Here is a 17493-nt window from a genome sequence, read left to right as displayed (position 1 = left end):
AGGGCCTGGGGGTGTAGGGCGCAGAGCTGGCAGGGAAAGCCAGCTCCGCCGCGCGCGCTCAGACGAGCCGGGAGCCGGGAATGCGTTGCAATCATTCGATTTTTATTGTTACAATTTCTTTGCATTGTTTCAGCTTTTCGGGGTCTTGTTCCAACAGGGTTTATTATTGAAGAGAACAGGTCATGCCAGTGCCCTGGGTGTAAGGTGAACCTGCCCCCATCGAGGGCGCTCCTGCATACGCTCCCCCACACGCATATTCGTTCCCAGGATTGCAAAGCACCCCTGTGCGTGAAGACACGAGTGCGCGGACCACCGCGGACCCCCACGGACCCTGGCGGGGGGCGAGGGTCGGAACCCTAGGGAGCTGCACAGCCAGCTGCCACCGGCCGAGCTCGGAGTAGGGTCCCATCACCAGCCCCGCAGCCAGGGGGGCGTGGGGCCCTGCCCCGGCCAGTACGCGGGAGCACGCTGTTGCGGGGAGGGGGGGGCATACTTGCAACCAAGTGGCAAGCTAGGCCTCGGGTCAGATGACCCCTACACCTACCACCCACCCAGCTCCTCTGCTGTGTCCAGGAGGCCCAGGGGGTGGGGGTGGGCTTCCGGAATTCAGTGTGCATCGATGGGGGTGGGCACAGTTGGAGAAGCCGAGGCTCCAGCCGCTCTTCAGTGAGGCCTTTTTAGGCTGCGAGAGGAGGGGCACAGTGGGGACCCACAGATCCGGCCGTTCGTGTCCCCCGCCCCCCGCCCCAACGCCCCTCACTCAGGACCACTGCAACCCGCCCCGGGCGTCTCAGCCAATCCCGCGCCCTCAGAGCAGGAGCCCCGCCCCACAATCAACCTCCCATTGCAACGCTGGGTCCCGCCCCTCCAGACAGTGGTGCAGGGCCCCGCCCCCGCGCTGAGCCCCAAATCCCAAGCCCCACCCCCCACTCCGAGAGCCCGCCTCTCCCCCAGAAGCTCCGCCTCTTACCTGGAGTAAGGGGGCGGAGGTGCATCATGGACCCCCGAGGCCGCCAGGGCCTGCTCGTAGGTGGGGAGGCCCGGGGGTGGGAGTGGAGGCGGGGACGTCGTCGGAGTGTCCAGGTGGCTCAGAGTAGTGAGAGGGCTCATAAGCCCGGCTCTGGGGATGGAAGGGATGCAGTCCGCATGGGAAAGCCCGCGGGATGAGCTGAACAGACAGGCTGCTTCCAAATGCCCCACAACTCTTCATCCCAGAAACACCCCCATACAAGGTGGCACCGGGACTGCTGCTATGAGCTGTGAACCAAGGGTCTGGCCAACAGACCCCAGCTAGTTCAGGCCCACTCCCTACCAGCACCTGGACACACCTGTCTGCCTTCCCTAGGCCCACTCTACCCCTCTCCCTCCCAACCGCCTCCTTGTCCCGTGCCTCCATTAGGCCTGGACCACAGAGCTACCGCCCCCAGCAACCACCAGCAGGTGCCTTTGTCAGGTGGTCAGGGGAGACCGTCCAGCACGCAGGAGGCATTGGTCCCCCCACCCCCTTGTCCTTGAAGTCCCCTTACTCTTGGGGACAGGACTGCTGCCTTCGGCTCCGATGGTAGTGCAGGTACCAGAAGGCTCCGAGGCCGGTCAGCACGATGAACAGGATGCCGCAGGTGAGACCCACAGCCAGGCCAGCCACATCGATGTGTCTGCGCCCTGGGAGTGGGGAAGGGGCGAGAGGAGAACGAGCCACCGCCTTGGGGACTGTCACTCAATCCAGCAACCCCGCAGTTCTTGTCTCCTGCTCCCTGAGAGGAGCCACTTCCAACCCTGGGACCCCCTGCCCCTGCCAGGCAGCAGACCCCACCTCCTCACCTGCTCTGAGAATTGCTGGAACCTGCACCCAGCAGGCTGTGACACATCACGCAGCTCAGAGGGGAGATGGAGCCCCCACCCCAGCAATGAGGGGTGGGAGGGGACACAGGGTGGGAGAGGGGCGGGGAACTCCTACACTGCAGACCCCCGCTGCCTCGTCTGCACTGCAGCCCCTCCCTCCCCCTGAATTCACGACAAAGCTGGCAGAGTTGCACTGAACACAATGCAAGAGTGCCTGGAACCCTTGGGGGTCTGATGCTCACAGGTACAGCTGGACCAGCAGCTCATGGCCTCCCGTCCCAGGAGAGGGGGGACACAGGGTGACAGTAGCAAGATGGGGGGGTGGGCTTTCTTTAGGGCCCCTTGGAAAAAGCCTCCAATGCCGGGAGAAGCGAGGGGACTGAGCCTTGCTGCCCATCACCCCCAGGCAGGTTTCCTATGAACTCTGCTGGGGGCTGACAGCAAAGGCACCTCAAACAGGATATTTCAGGCCCCAACTTGGTAGGGCCTGTTGCCCCTAGCAACCAGGCCACCAGTGTGTTGGGGGGACATCTGAAAGGACCTCCAGTGGGCAGCACGCCTTGGGTGCCCCAGCTAGGTGTGGTTGCTAAGGAGCAGGCCTCCTTAGCAACCAGGCAGGAGGCTGGAGGGGCTGTGGGGGAGGGGACCTGGGCCAGGTAGCGCACTTGGCTTCTGGTTTCCTCTTGTCTGGCCTGGCCAGGCCCCGTTGCTAAGGAGCAGCCCCCCTTAGCAACCAGGCTGCAGTCCAGTGGGGCCTCAGAACTCCGGCCACTGGGAGTAGTTAGAGGGTGGGCACACTGGGCAAGGCGAGGGTAGCCAGGCTTCCTCCCTGGCTCTGTTGCTAGGGAGCAGCCCAGCTAGCAACCAAGCTGCCAAATGGGTGGGAGAGCTGTGGGCTTCAAAGAAGAACTCAGGTGAGCTGCCCCTCAGAACTCCCCTAGCCACCCTACCCCCAGTTGCCCTGGTTGGCTGTCAGTTACTCCAGCCAGTGCCTCCAGCCAGTGCCTCCAGCCAGTGCCTCCCGCCACATCAACTCTGGTCTCGATGGAGAAGGCTCAGGGAAAGAGTTGGGATGAGGACAGCAGACATTGGATTGACCTCCACGGGAAGGGTTACACCAGCCCCCACTCACCTCCTTTGCCATTGTAGGGGTAACTCTCCCAGAACTTCTTCTGGAGGTGGTACAGGGTGAAGGAATCGGTGTTAGAGTCACACAGGTACACTCCCACTAGGGCAGCCCTGGCTGATTTCCCAGGGTAGTGGGCAGAGGAGGATGAACGTCACATCTTGTCCTCACCGTCAGAGCGTCATCCTCAAAGCACTCCCTGGCCTCCTCCCAGGAGCACTGCTCCTCGTTGCACTCCCGCTCCAAGTTCCCTGGCGTGAACAGTTCCAGGTCCCAACGATTGGCTCTCGGCACCCGCCTACGGCTGCCCAGGAAACTCCGGGCTTCTGGAGGGCCCAGGAACACTTCTGGATCCAAAGATATGAGTGACAGGAAACAAACAAACCAACAAAATTGAGGGTGGGATTGGAGAAAGCTTGGGGGAGGAAGGGGGAGAGACTGGAGGCCAAGGGCAGGGCAGGGCAGCTCCTGGCCCAGGTCCCTGGACACTCACCTTGGCCTTGCTGCATCCTGGATGAAGGATCCAGGCAGGAGGCCAAGCCCACATACAGCAACAGCAGGGAGGGGTGGCCTGGCATCTTTAGTGGACCCGTGGAAGCTGGATCTGCTGTTAGGATGTTGTTCTAAAAATGAGGAGACCGAGGCATGCTCAGAGTCAGGTTGTGAGGACAGTCAAGGTGCCTGGCTGGGCAGGGGGAGAACGGCTCGTATCTTCTATGCCCTGAGCTTGCAGTCCCCGGGTGGCCCTCGGACCCATGGCTCTTGGGTGATTCATGACATCATGACATTCCTTCCCAGTTCCCGCTGACATCTCGCTGCTCATTGCCACATCCACCCATAGAGATCAAAGATTACACTAAGGGCAGGAACGAGGCATACCAAGGGCCTTAGAGAAGGGCTAGGGCTCTGGGTCTTTGGTCCCCACATCTCTGGATTAGGGGTTACAGGGTGTGCAGAGAAGCCAGGAGGACTTGAGGGTCCCCAGACCAGGATGTGCCTCCAGGGACACACTTACCTGCCCAGGGTCCCCGGGGAGCAATGCCCTCTCCTCTTTCACCAGAGCCCCTCCCCAGCCAGCTGTGCCCAGCTGTAAAGGGGAGGTGGGCAAGGGGGGGAGAGGGAGGAGGGGAACTCCACTTCCAGCCACCTGCCCCAGCGATCCCGGTTTCTGGCAAAGGGGCGGGGCCAGTGACTACCTGTCCTGGGCGGGACTCAGGTAAGCAGGTAAGGGACAAAGTATTTAAAGGGCCCTTAGGATGACCGGTCTAAGGATGTCAGCCGCCGTGAGGAGTCGAGTTTCCAAACATCAAGGGAGCACTCTGGGGGTAGGCTTGGATCTACACTGACCCCCTTCCTGCCCCTACTCCAACCTGGGGTCCGTCCATTTCTCCTATCTTTGTCCAGATAGGACAAAGAGAATCTCTAGATATCTGAGGACTAGAAACAGGCGGGAACGGAAAGCCCCCGCCCTCGGGATGGCTGGGCGGGGCTGTGGCAATAAATCCCGTCTCCCCAGGGTAGCTCAATAACTTTGATAGGGTTTCTGCATAAAGTAAGTTATCCCTTCTCAATAGTCTCTTTGGAGACAGCAAAGACAACGAAAGTTATATTTGAGGAAGTGGGCATTGCAACCCTTGGACGCAGTTAGTGCTTAAACTCGAGCTGGAAAAGACTCCAAAGCCTGAGCATCCAACAGGAACTCGTATACCCTGCTTGATGCCAACCACCGCATCCTGAACGTTCGCCCTAAGATGCCCGTTTGCGCTACGCCGGAACGTTCGAGCTTCCGACTCACGTTTCCGGAGGGAGGAAAAAAGACAGAGAAAACTTACCTAGCCAAACGAAGTGCCTGAAAACTAGGGGCAGCCCTACATCCGGTCGCTTCTAGCCGGGCGGAAGTGAGTGCTGCCCAGAAAGGAAAACAGCGCTCTTTTCCGGTGTCGAGACGCAGTTGGAAGAGCGTCGCGGACTGGAGGAGTCGTCGGAGAGGTAAGGGCCGGCTGGGAGGGATGGGAGGGTGGTGTGGCCGGGACCTGCCCGTCGCGGGCCAGCAGCCTCAGGTCCTGAGGGAAACGGGAACAAGGATCCCGTTTATTCAGTCAATAATTAAGAAAGCTTTCCAGGCGGCCGTGGTGATAAGGAGCGGAAACTACAACTCCCAACATTCCCCGGAGAAGCCGCCCCCTCGCTCGGGCTGTCTGGGGTGCAGGCGGTGGGTGCTCCAGTGTTGGGGTGCAGGGAATGGGGGTTCCGTGGTGGGTGCTCAGGCTTTCAGGCTGTGATGGGCAAGCAGTGGGGATTCCGTGGTAGATGCTCGGGCTGTCAGGGTGCAGTGAGTGGGGATTCCACGATGTGTACTCAGGCTGTTGGGGTGCAGGGAGTGGAGGCTTGGGCTGTTGGGGTGCAGGGAGTGGGGATTCCACGATGGGTACTCAGGCTGTTGGGGTGCAGGGAGTGGGTGCTCGGGCTGTTGGGGTGCAGGGAGTGGGAGCTCCATGGTGAGTGCTCGACTGTCAGGGTGCAGGCAGTGGGGGCTCGGGCTGTCGGGGTACTGGCAGTGAGGTTCCATGGTGAATGCTCTGCTGTGGGGGTGCAGCGTTGGGTTCTTGGGCTGTCTTGGGGTGAGGTGCAGGGAGTGGGGTTCTGCAGTGGGTGCTTGGGCCGTCTAGGTACAGGGAGTGGGGGCTCCGTGGTGGGTGCTCAGCTGTCGAGGTGCAGGCAGTAGGGGCTCAGGCTATCTCGGGGTTGGGGGCAGGCAATTGGGGTTCTGCAGTGGGGGCTCCACAGTGGTTGCTGGGCCTGTCCAGGGTCACTGGGTGAGAAGAGGCACTGGAACTCCTTGGGGGACTCTGGAGAGAAAACTTGCAGCAGGTGGCCTGTGCCTTCTCTGGACCCTATTCCGCTGGGGTTTGGGAAGCTGTTGAGCTTTTGCCTGGGATCCGATCGTCAGGATGCTGGAAGAAGATGCTGTGAAAATGCAGGACATCCCTGTGCTGTGATGTAGTGGAGTCTCTGACCACCCGTCTGGGCGCAGGTTTGAGTCCTGGCTACTCCACTTCCGTTACAGTTCCTGTTGCCTGTGGTATTATCCAGGACTTCATCTGTATTCAAACCCAGGGTCTTCAGAATGCTTTTATCTTGTTTGTTTATTTTTTATTTCTTTCGGAGGCAGAGGGGCAGGCAGAGAGCTCCCATCAGCTGTCTGCCTGGAACCCGAGCTGGGCATTGAACCCGAGCTGTGTGTGAGTAGACATGCATTATCTTGTGGATCAAATGCCTTTTTCCTCGAGAAAACTTTCTCTGTGTTTTCTAACGTTTTCAAGTTTTAATTTTACTTAAAATACAAAGCACGGTAATCCATTGCCCAGCACATTTCTCCCAAAACCAACAACAGCTAGGGCTGGGCCAGGCGGGACTCCATCCAGGTGTGACAGGGCCCAGGCAGTTACTGTAACTGCTGCTGCTTTCCAGGGTTCATTAACATGGAGCTGGGCGTGCGTATGAGATGGGGGCTTAACGGCAGAGTCACATGCCAGCAGCTTGAAATCTTTCCTGTGATAGGAGACCTCCCTCTCTACTTGACCCTTTTTTTCTGTGTATAATTTATTTATTACTTTTGCTTGAGAGCTACCAATTTTACAGAGACAGTGTGTGAGAGAGAGAGAGACAGAGAGAGAGCATATACCATTTGCTGCTTCACACCCTAAATGCCCACAGTATCTGGTTGGCATTAGGCAAGAGCCACAGCTAAAACTGGACCAGGGCTGAAACCAGGAGCCAGGAATTCTATCCAGGTCCCTGCCGTAGTGGCAAGGACCAAGCCGTTGAGGCCACAGGCCTCCTCCCAGGGTGCACTTGAGCAGGGAGTGGGAACGGGTAGTGGAAGGGGCCCCTGAGTGCAGGGTCGGCGCAGCATGAGCCTCGTGACCTGTGGTTATTTAGGGTGATGGACACCTGAGGGGGGGTCCCCACCTGCTGTCATACACATGAAGCTACTGTGCAGACATGTCGTCACTTAAGATATGTTTTTATTAGGAACACAGATTTACAGAAAGAAATATCTTCCATCCGCTGATAAATGGTGACAACAGCCAGAACTGAGCTGATCAGAAGCCAGGAGCCTCCTCCAGGTGTCCCACGAGGGTGCAGGGTCCCAAGGCATTGAGCCATCCTCTGCTGCTTTCCCAGGCCACAAGCAAGGAACTGGACAGAAAGTGGGGCAGCCGGGATATGACCCAGCGCCCATATCAGGGTTCTGGCACTTGTAAGCAGAAAATCAACCAGTTGAGCCAAAGTGCCAGCCCCCAAGATGTGTTGGTTTTATCTGTGTGTGAATTTGAAAGGCAGAGGGACAAAGAGGGAAAGACAGAGCTGTTGCATCTGCTAGTGTGCCCCCCAAGTGCCCACAACAGCCGGGGCTCGGTCACGCCCACCATGGGGGCTTCCTACCCATCTCCCGTAGGGGTGATGTAGGAACACTCCATCCACTGCCTCCCCAGGCACCTTAGGCAGAAGCTGGGGCAGCAGGGAGGAGCCAGGCCTCGGACAGCCCCCCCCACCCGCAGCCACTGCCATGGGCTATGGTTGTAAGTGGCAGCTGGGCCCGCTGCTTTAATCCTCTGATTATACACCCATCCTCCCAGTGCTGAGCCGACGTGTCATTGTGGTTTTGACTGCATGTCCTTAACGAGCAATGCTGCCCACGTCTTTTCAGGTGGCATTGCCTGATGGTGTGTCTCCTTTGGCAAAATGCCCACTCCAGTTCCCTGCCCTGTGTTGAAATTGCGTGGTCTTTGGGTCATTGAGTGGTAAAACTCCTTTGTTAGATGTATGATATCTGGTCCAGTCTGCAAGCTAAGATTGGTTTTTAGGGCCCAGCAGGATAGCCTAGCAGCTGAAACTTCTTCCTTTGCACACGCCAGGATTCCATATGGGCGCCGGTTTGTATCCCAGCTTCTTCACTTCCCATCTAGCTTCCTGCCTGTGCCCTGGGAAAGCAGCAGAGGGCGACCCAAAGCCTTGCAACCCTGCACCCTCGTGGGACACCTGGAGGAGGCTCCTGGCTTCTGATCAGCTCAGCTCCTGCTGTTGCGGTCTCTTGAGGAGTGAATCAGCAGACAAATCTTCCTCTCTGTCTCTCCTCCTCTGTGTATATCTGACTTTCCAGTAAAAGTAAATACATCTTTTAAAAAAATTAACATGTTTACATTATTGGAGAAAATCCAGGAAGCAGAGCTGTGAGCTGGGCCGGTAACTGGTGATCCCGATGCCCACTTGTTTCTGCAGCACCCGGGGGCGGGGAGGAGACAGGGCTGTGTAGCTCTCCCCACGAGCAGTGGGGCCTCACCAGATCTGTTTTGGGTCAACTCCTGGCTTTATGAATCCAGAAGTGGCCTGTGTGGGGCCCAGCGGTCCCCACTCAGGGATGACCGGGTGGATGGGGGCCTCTGGGGCTGTTAGAAACCCCACCTGCACATCCGCACGGGGAAGGCCCAGCGCGTGGGTGAGCCTGGAGCTGTGACACAGGATCGAGTGGTGGAGGGAAACAGCGAGAAGGCACAACCCACTGTGCCAGGCTCACAGCTCCAGGATCCTGAAAAAGGACAAACTATCCTGCCTGGCACTTCAGCCCAGCAGCCCAAAGACAGGTGGCGACTGCTGGGAGCTGCTGCTGTTCCCAGCAGCCGCGCTTAGTGGACGGTCACTGCCCTCCCCCACCAGGCATCCCCCACCAGAGCCAGGCTCAGCATGTCCATTAGGGGTTGCGAAATGGCGCCCTCACATCTAGTCATTCATCCTCCTGGCTTTTAAGTTACAAGTTATTAGTTATTTATCTATTTGTATTGGAAAGGCAGATTCAGAAAGAGACAGGCCTCCTGTACACTGATTCACTCCCCAAGCAGCCGCAACAGTCAGAGCTGCACCAATCCTAAGCCAGGAGCTTCCTCCAGGTCTCCCACGCGGATGCAGGGTCCCGAGGTTCTGGGCCGTCCTTGGCTGCTTTCCCAGGGAGCTGGGAGCTGGATGGGAAGTAGAACAGCCTGGCCATGAACCAGTGCCCATATGGGATCCTGGTATTTGCAAGATAAGGATTTAGCCACTAGGCCATTGTGCCAGGGCTAAAAATGTCTTTTGTGTTTATTTGAAAGGCACATTTACGGCGGGGGGGAGAGAGAGAGAGAGAGAGACAGATCTTCCATTTGCTGGTCCATTCCCCAGATGGCTACCATGGCCAGGACTGGGCCTGGTTGGAGGTCGGAGCCCAGAACTCCCACCCACATTAGTGGTGGTGTCCAAGCACTGGGCCATCTTCCTCCATTTTCCCAGGCGCGTCAGCTGGGAGCTGGACAAGAATTGGAGCAGCTAGAACCCCAAATGATGCCCATATGGGATGCTGGCTTCCTAGATAGAGGCTTAATCCACTGTGCCACTGCACTCACCCCCCAGGTTCCCTTTGGAGACGCTCCCCTAGGTTAGCTATTGTTAAAGAACAGGCCAAGTAGCAGCCACCAAGCAGCTCCTGCTCTCCCATCTGTAAGAAAGGGAGAAAATGGGCCAGGCTGTCACGAGGATGGGGCGTGTGCACACGTGAGAACATTGTTCCCTGTGCTTTTGTCCTGACTGCATGGCTTCGCCCATGACGCAGACCCTGATAGCACATGGTCTCTCCTGGCCCTGCTGATCCGCTCAGGTACCAGGCTGTGCTGGGATCCAGGTTTGGGTCCGAACCCAGGCCTCTTCTTCCAGGGGCCCCTGGGCTGGAGAAGGGCAGCCAGGGCCAGGTGCAAGAACTAACCCCTGGCGGTCAGCTGCTCATGGTGGAGGAGGAGGAGGAGGAGGCTCGCCTTCTGCCCAGGAAGGGTACAGCACAGTGCCCCAGGCCGCGGCTCCCAGGTGATGGCCAAAGCCACAGGCTCCCAGGCTTGGGTCCAGCACTCCAAGTTGCTAGTATGTAACCTTGAACTCCTCTCAGTTTGTAGCGAGCACTGGCAGTGCTGGGCTCTTGGAGTTAGAATGTATCAGTGCCTGTTGACACATCAGAATTCCAACAGAATGTAGTTAACTGGCTGCTGGTCTCCCTCAGGGCCTGTTGGGGTATAGTTAACCACTAACCTATGGGTGTCTACCAGAGGCCTCCGGGCCCTGGGTTGGCCTGTGGTTCTAGGGAGAGAACCTGCTTCTCTAGAGACCTGAGACTCCCCCACCCCTGCCCTGGGAGGCTGGGGACCAGCCATGTAGCACTGAAGCAAACCCAGCATGGAGAGGCGGGTGGTGGACCGGGTGGTGGACTTGGCTGCGGGCCGGCCTTGGGAAGGGCGCCCCCGGGCTGCTGGTGTGCACTGGTTCAGGTTGCCAAATTGTTCCATCTCAGCTCTGAGCCCAGGGCACCGTGACACTGGGCCATGTGTCCACATTTCTGATCTTCTTTCATTTTAATTTCTTTAAACACGGATGCTTGAATCAGCTATTGGGAAACTTTTTTGAGGATTCTTACATTGTATTTGTTTGTTTGTTTTAAAGATTTGTTTATTTTTATTGGAAAGGCGGATATACGGAGAGGAAGAGAGACAGAGAGGAAGATTTTCCATCCGATGGTTCACTCCCCAAGCAGCCGCAATGGCTGGAGCTGAGCCAAACTGAAGCCAGGAGCCAGGAGCCTCTTCTAGGTCTCCCACGCGGGTGCAGGGTCCCAAAGCTTTGGGCCATCCTCGACTGCTTTCCCAGGTCACAGGCAGGGAGCAGGATGGGAAGCAGGGCTGCTGGGATTAGAACCGGCACCCATATGGGATCCCGGCGCGTGTAAGGCAAGGACTTTAACCACTATATGCTATGGTGCCAGGCCCCTTACATTGTTTTTGAGAGGTGAGGAGCCCTCCTCCCCTCCTGCAGAGTCTGCTGTCCACTCTTGGCAACAGGGCCCCCACCCAGCATCTCTGGGCATGCAGAGGCACCCGGGCCACATACCGCAGAGGATCACATGGCCATTGATGACTAAGAATAGAGCAGGACAACTGCCCACGAGGTCAGCATGACCTTCAGGAGTGGTAGTGGGGGCACCGGGGCCAGCAGGGCGCCTTTGGGGGGCAGCAGGTGGGGGACACTTATTCTGAAAGCCTTGAGGTGGGGCAGTGGAGGGACGGTCTTGTGGGACCAAGGCCCTGTCTGACAGCAGCCTCGGGGTTACAGGGGCAGGGAAGGGCCGGGGGGGGGGTCTTGGAGGGTTCCTAGGAAGGTGCGCCCCCGTCTTGGGTTGGTGGCTTGTGGAGTGGGCACTTGGAGCTGTTAACAACTGCAAACCAAAGCAGTTCCCAGAAGACACCAGGAGGGGGCGAGAGAGCACCACAGCGCAGAGGCTGTGGCTGAAGTTTGGTGCAAGAGCCGCTGTGTGCTGGGCTATGCAGCACCCCACACCTTTCCTTTTTCCAGTATTGTTTTTTTTAATTACTTATTTGAAAGGCACAGAAGAAGAGTGATCTCCCATCCACTGATTCATTGTCCAAATGGCTGTAACAGCCAGAGTCGGGCCAGGGCAGGAGCCAGGCATACATCAGGCGTCACCTGTGCCAGCGCAGGGGCCCAGGCCCTTGGGCCATCCCCTCCCGCTGTCCTGTGCACCTCAGCAGGGAGCTTGGTGAGAAGGGAGCAGCTGGGCTTGCACTGGCGCTCCTGGGCCGCAGCACCCGTCCTAGGTTTGCTGTTTGCTGCAGCATGCCACAGGCATGGCGGTGGCTCCGTCTCCGACCTTGCTGAGTGCTTCCTCAGGTGGCTGAGTCCAAGTTTCAGGTCTTCTGGAAGCCTCCAGAGTGATGCTTCCATTACACAGGGCGCAACACCCTTGGGGGGGGGTGTGTCTTGTGGCAAATACAGGGGAGGCACCTGCGAGGAGCGCACGGAGGAAAGCACCTGAGCCCCGGGCTGGCACGTACACTGCCAGGGGCTCCCCGAGGCCGCGGCACCAGGCTTGCCCTGCCAGGGGATGGGGCTCATTACCTCTGTGACCCACCTCACCCTGCCTGGCTGGCGTGTGTGTGTATGTGTGCGTGTGTGTGTGGTCTGCCAGAGAAGTTCTGATCTGCATCCTCAAAATGCAGGTTGCTTTGCTGTGCTGCCAGACAAATGGCTGTGCTTCCTGCCGGATGCCACATCTTGCACTGTCCGTGAAGCACCCCTGGCACCTGTGAGAGCGGGAATGGCAGTGGCTGATCTGGGAGGATATTTCACCCTCAGAGCCTTAGGATTGCGAGCGCTTTTCAAAGTGTATTTGCTTGAACGGCAGTCACAGAGATGTTCCGATTGCCAGCTCGTGTTCCCCAAAGGCCCCCAACAGCCAGAGTCAGGAGCCAGGTGCTCCATCGGGGTCTTTCCCACAGTGCTTGAGCCGTCACCTTCTGCTTCCCAGGTTCCTTAGCAGGAAGTTGGATTAGAAGCAGGACAGCTGGGATTTGAGCTGGTGCTCCTGCGTGGGATGCTAGGGGCATAGGTAGTAGCTTGACCCCCCCCCCCCTTATTGCAGGCTCGGAGAATTTTTTTTTAAAGATTCATTTATTTTTATTGAAAAGTCAGATATACAAAAAGGATCCAATTGATGATTCACTCCCCAGGTGGCTGCAACAGCCAGAGCTTAGCCAATCTGAAGCCAGGAGCCAGGAGCCTCTTCTGGGGTCTCCCACATGGGCGCAGGGTTCCAAGGCTTGGGCCGTCCTCGAATACTTTCCCAGGCCACAAGCAGGGAGCTGGATGGGAAGTAGAGCCACCAGAACATGAACCAGTGCCAATATGGAATCCTGGTGTGTGCAAAGCAAGGGCTGTAGCCACTAGGCTACTGCGCTGGGCCTGGGCCAGCCTAGAGAATTAAAAAAAAAAATTTCCTAGTCCTATTTTTTTTTCCTGCAGAGAAACACAACAGAGTGATCGCTACAATATTTTTGACCACAAAGAAAAGGAAAAAAAAAAAAAAAACAGGTTAAAGAAATGGGTGGACGTGAGGGAAGTGGAACAGGTACGAGTTCAGAGGGGAAGACAGGAGAGGTTTTCTCACTTCCCTGTGTTAATAAAGTGGAACTTTGTCTTGGGTTTTCCAAACGGGCCGCTGCGCCTCCCAGTTAGCAGAGCCCATCAGCTGCCTCGCAAACGGCAAGGGATCTGTCACTGTTTAAATGTCAAGTGTGGTGGCAGTTGTATTCTTTGCAGTTGTGTAAGCTCAGGGGCCTGGAGGCGGCATGGAAGCTCCTCGCCCTCAGCCTGCTGCTCTGAAAGCTCTGCCTTCCCCTGGGGTCTTGCAAACATCTCTTCCTCCGCTCCTTCCCCAGATGACTCGACATGGCAAGAACTGTACCGCAGGGGCCGTCTACACCTACCACGAGAAGAAGAAAGACACAGGTACTGCTCCCCGCCAAGCCAGCCGGTCACCTGCTGGCCGCGGGCCGTGTCACCCACACGCATGCTGTGCGCCCAGCCGGTCACCTGCTGTCCGCGGGCCGTGTCACCCACACGCATGCTGTGCGCCCAGCCGGTCACCTGCTGGCCACGGGCCGTGTCACCCACACGCATGCTGTGCGCCCAGCCGGTCACCTGCTGTCCGCGGGCTGTGTCACCCACACGCATGCTGTGCACGCAGCCCTTGCCTGCCAGCACCCCCTGCGGACAGTGCGTGCTACTGCAGCACCCTTAGCATTGACCACGCTTGTGGGCTTGTGGTCGCGGTGGGGCACCCCCCGCCTGCGGCTGGACCCTGAGGCCCCCAGCTACAGGTGGCTGAGCTCGCCCTCACTGTGCCCACCTCTGCCCCCCAGCTGCTTCAGGCTATGGGACTCAGAACATCCGGCTGAGCCGGGACGCAGTGAAGGACTTCGACTGCTGCTGCCTCTCCCTGCAGCCCTGCCATGATCCTGTCGTCACGTGAGCTGCACGTGGGGTGGGGCTGAGGGGCACGTCCTTGTCTCTCCTGCTGGGTGTGGGGAAAGAGCATCTGCAGGACCATAATACCAGCTCACCTGGGGGAGCCCTTGGCACAGCTCCCCCACCACACCCCATGCCCTCTCTGGGATGGGGCAGCGATGGGATACAGGGCGGGAAGAGGGGATACTGGAGAAGGTGGCATGGCTGCTTCATCGTTCCCACAGTGACAGGTGACAGCAGCACACAGCCATTGCTCTCAGCCAGGGACACTCAACCAAGCCTCCATGTCCACCCTGAGGTGGGGGTGGGTCGCCCAAGTCTCCCACCCCTTCGGGCTGACACCCTAGGGCCCAAGGGACTGCACGTTCCAGGCTGCTCTCACCAGACCCTTGCCTCGCAGCCCTGACGGCTTCCTGTACGAGCGCGAGGCCATCCTGGAGTACATCCTGCACCAGAAGAGGGAAATCGCCCGGCAGATCAAGGTGCCCAGAGCCCGCGTCCCCCTCTCCCTCCTCCCTCTCCCCCTCCTCCCCCTTCCCTCCTCCCCCTCCTTCCCACCCGGCAGCTCAAGGTGCCCAGAGCCACCACATCCCTCTTCCCCCTCCGCCCTCCCAGTTCGTTCCTGCTCCCCTGGCCTTCAGCTCTCGCCTATCCAGGGAGTCCCCGAGACACACTTTCTCTTGGTGTGTGTGTGTGTGGCAGTGCAAGTTGTGTGCTGGGCTATGCAACACTCTTCCTGTCCCTCCCACTGCCAGCTCGGGTCCTTGGCAGAGACTTGCTCTCTGAGTGGCCCTCAGTTTCACCATCTATAAAATGGGCTCATGGGGAGGCACACAGCTTAGATTGCAGGTGGGAGGGGCACCCAGGTGGGGCTTCCTGAGGTACTTATGCAGAGGAAGGCCCCCAGAGGTGAGTGGGTGGGGCCCCACATCACTTCAGCCTGCAGCGCCTCCCTTCCTTGGCTTGGCTGCCAGGAGTCAGATTTGGGGCGAGCTGCTTGTTTCCAGGGAGTGGCCCCCGTGTCAGCCGCATGCCTGGGGCTCACCAGGCACATGCATGGGAGGCCGTCCCACCAAGTGGTCATCCTCATTACTTCTCCTTAGCCATCCTGAGAATTGCCACACAGCCTGGGCACATAACGTGGGCCCTGCCGGGCTGACCAAGCGGTGTGTGGGCCACCAGCTGTGCGATGCAGGGGCTGGTGACAGGAGGGAGGGCAGGAAGTTCTGGGAAAGAGGGCATTAGCAGAGAAATTTTGCAGGCAAAAACTCTAAGTCCCTGCCTCAGCAAGGCCTTGGCCAAGCCCACGCGCTGTCACAATCCCTTGCCAAAGTGCACTCCCCTGGTGGTTCCTTTGTGCTTAAAGTTGGCGCAGTTCCCTTGTGGGTACAGTGTGGCCAGCAGGCAGCATGCACTCAGCACCCACCGAGTGCCAGGCATGGCACTACATGTGCCGCTACAGAGCTCTACATGTGCCGCTGAAGGAAGCGTGGGTGCCCAGAACTCAGAGCAACAGTGCTTGCGGCCCAGGGACTCCATCTCCCGAGTAAGATACAGCCCTGTGGTCCGCAGGGGTCGCTGTTGGACACGGAGATGGCAGACTTGGACCTTCCACCCTGCCACGCTGGCCCAAGCCCCAGCTGCTAGGGAGGAAACCCCAGTACAAGGTTGGCCCACCAGGAGGGGACTCCAGTGTTACCTGCCTTCCCAGAGCGCCCCTCCAGTGGGCCTCAGTTTACCTCCACAGCCCCAGTTCCCTGCCCCCGCCGTGGGCCACCATCATGACCCTTCTGCTCCACACCCGGCGCTTGCAGGCCTACGAGAAGCAGCGAGGTGCCAAGCGGGAGGAGCAGAAGCAGCTGCAGCGCGCAGCCGCGCAGGACCAAGTGCGCGGCTTCCTGGAGAAGGAGGGGTCCATCGTGAGCCGGCCCCTCAACCCCTTCACGTCCAAGGCCGCCACGGGAACTGTGCCAGGTGTCAGGGAGTCAGTGGGTGGGACCCCAGGCAGGGCACCTCATGCCCCCAGGCAGGGCACCTGAACCTCTCCCTTCTCCCCCTCAGAGGACGCACAGGCGGGGTCCAGCGCAGAGGCCCCGGGCAAGGACAAGGACAAGGACAAGGACAAGGAGAAGGCGCTGCCCAGCTTCTGGATCCCGTCCCTGACCCCCGAGGCCAAAGCCACCAAACTGGAGAAGCCGGTGAGCAGCCGCCTCCGGGCCTCTGCCAGCTCAGGGCCTTGGCACCCTGCTGACCCACCGCCCGCTCCCCTCTCCGCAGTCCCGCACCGTGACCTGCCCCATGTCGGGGAAGCCGCTGCGCATGTCCGACCTGACGCCCGTGCGCTTCACTCTCCTCGACGACTCGGTGGACCGCGTGGGGCTCATCACGCGCAGCGAGCGCTACGTGTGCGCCGTCACCCGTGACAGCCTGAGCAACGCCACGCCCTGCGCCGTGCTGCGGCCCTCGTGAGTGCGGGTGCCCCAGGGGAGCAGGGTGGAAGAGGGAACTGAGGGGCAGAGGGGAGAGTGGGGGAACAGAGGGGAGAGTGGGGACAGAGGGGAGAGTGGGGGAACAGAGGGGAGAGGGGAGAGTGGGGGAACAGAGGGGAGAGTGGGGGAACAGAGCGGGAGAGGGCAGAGTGAGCGAGGAGGAACAGGGTGGGAGATGAGGCGCAATGCAGGACCCGCCTAGACCACATCCCACTCCCTTTCGGCAGGGGCGCCGTGGTCACGCTTGAGTGCGTGGAAAAGCTGATTAGGAAGGACATGGTGGACCCTGTGAGCGGGCAGCAGCTCACGGAGCGCGACATCATCGTGCTGCAACGGGTGCGTGCCCACCCCGCGCTTCCTGAGGCCCCGCCCTTCCCGCGGATGCCCCGCCCTTCCCGTGAAGCCCCGCCCTTCCCGTGAGGCCCCGCCCCACCTGCCCCTCCACCCTGCTGGGTCAGTCCCTTCAGCTCCTTCACCTCCGCGCTCCCCGTCTTCCCAGGGCGGCACCGGCTTCGCGGGCTCCGGGGTGAAGCTGCAGGCGGAGAAGTCGCGGCCCGTGATGCAGGCCTGACCACGAGGACACCTAATAAACGGCCTGGACACACAAGGCCGCATGGCGCCTTTCTAAGCAGGCGGCGGACAGGGGACCTGGGTTGCTAGGGGCCCCAGGAATGAAGCCAGTGCTCACCTAGAGGCGCTTGCAGGGCTGGACCCAAGGTGTGGGTGGGCTGGTGGAAACCCCAGCCGTTCCCTGCCAGGACCCCAGAGGGGTGAGCCAATACGGAGGTGGTACATCGCCATGCCCCTGCTGTATGCCCAGGGAGGTGGGTGGGCGCCCCACGTGGGCAGGATGAAGGCTCACAGTCCTGGCTGCGCCCTGTGCTGAGGAGAACCGTCAGCTCCTCCTGCCCCTTCTGGAACTTCCCCTTGGCCCACGAGGTGGCTCATGTCCCACCCCTGGCCCGCAGCTCCCAGGTATACCCCCCAGCCAGGGTCCTTGCTCCCGCCAGTCTCGATGCCCGGCGTTTCCTCTCAGCCTCTGCCACATGAGGCTCAGATCCCCTACAACCCACAGGGAATAGGAACTGAGAGGGGTTTCTCAGACTTCAGTCTCCGTGCATGGGCCTTGCCCACGGG

At 59.4% G+C, this 17493-nt stretch overlaps 2 protein-coding genes across 3 annotated transcripts; one reads left to right on the top strand and one right to left on the bottom strand.

The window, feature by feature from the left end:
* Positions 1 to 81: 81 nt before the first annotated feature.
* On the bottom strand, positions 82 to 3693 carry PRRG2 (proline rich and Gla domain 2). The gene is made up of 6 exons (XM_040978316.1): positions 3462 to 3693; positions 3140 to 3315; positions 2975 to 3014; positions 1527 to 1662; positions 971 to 1120; positions 82 to 682 (listed from the first exon to the last, which is right to left on the bottom strand). Exons 1-6 carry the CDS (start codon positions 3544 to 3546, stop codon positions 664 to 666), a joined length of 606 nt encoding a protein of 201 aa, XP_040834250.1. The 5' UTR covers positions 3547 to 3693; the 3' UTR covers positions 82 to 663.
* Positions 3694 to 4666: 973 nt separating this feature from the next.
* Positions 4667 to 16956, top strand: LOC121154874 (nitric oxide synthase interacting protein). 2 transcript variants are annotated; one of them, XM_040977974.1, is made up of 9 exons: positions 4667 to 4957; positions 13279 to 13348; positions 13762 to 13867; positions 14268 to 14349; positions 15682 to 15841; positions 15929 to 16065; positions 16145 to 16332; positions 16584 to 16692; positions 16856 to 16956. In XM_040977974.1, exons 2-9 carry the CDS (start codon positions 13279 to 13281, stop codon positions 16925 to 16927), a joined length of 924 nt encoding a protein of 307 aa, XP_040833908.1. In that variant the 5' UTR covers positions 4667 to 4957; the 3' UTR covers positions 16928 to 16956. The 2 variants fall into 2 exon arrangements, with proteins under 2 accessions (XP_040833908.1, XP_040833909.1); XM_040977975.1 differs by lacking the exons at positions 4667 to 4957; positions 13279 to 13348; positions 13762 to 13867 and adding an exon at positions 13895 to 14165.
* Positions 16957 to 17493: the final 537 nt, after the last annotated feature.

The sequence above is a fragment of the Ochotona curzoniae genome, unplaced genomic scaffold (genome assembly GCF_017591425.1).
Source record: "Ochotona curzoniae isolate NIBS_2020 unplaced genomic scaffold, NIBS_Ocur_1.0 contig_2861, whole genome shotgun sequence".
NCBI lineage: Eukaryota > Metazoa > Chordata > Mammalia > Lagomorpha > Ochotonidae > Ochotona > Ochotona curzoniae.
The sequence above is the reverse complement of the archived record's forward strand: the minus strand, read 5'-3'. Positions and strand labels throughout refer to the sequence as shown.

Excerpts from the sequence above, each read along its gene's own strand:
- PRRG2 (XM_040978316.1), bottom strand. The coding sequence starts at position 3,546 with ATGCCAGGCCACCCCTCCCTGCTGTTGCTGTATGTGGGCTTGGCCTCC. Across the intron at positions 3,316-3,461 it reads CAGGATGCAGCAAGGCCAAG|AAGTGTTCCTGGGCCCTCCA; the intron begins GTGAGTGTCCAG and ends CTTTGGATCCAG. Across the intron at positions 1,663-2,974 it reads CCCCTACAATGGCAAAGGAG|GGCGCAGACACATCGATGTG; the intron begins GTGAGTGGGGGC and ends CCCCACTCCCAG.
- LOC121154874 (XM_040977974.1), top strand. The coding sequence starts at position 13,279 with ATGACTCGACATGGCAAGAACTGTACCGCAGGGGCCGTCTACACCTAC. Across the intron at positions 13,868-14,267 it reads TGCCATGATCCTGTCGTCAC|CCCTGACGGCTTCCTGTACG; the intron begins GTGAGCTGCACG and ends CTTGCCTCGCAG. Across the intron at positions 16,333-16,583 it reads TGCGCCGTGCTGCGGCCCTC|GGGCGCCGTGGTCACGCTTG; the intron begins GTGAGTGCGGGT and ends CCCTTTCGGCAG.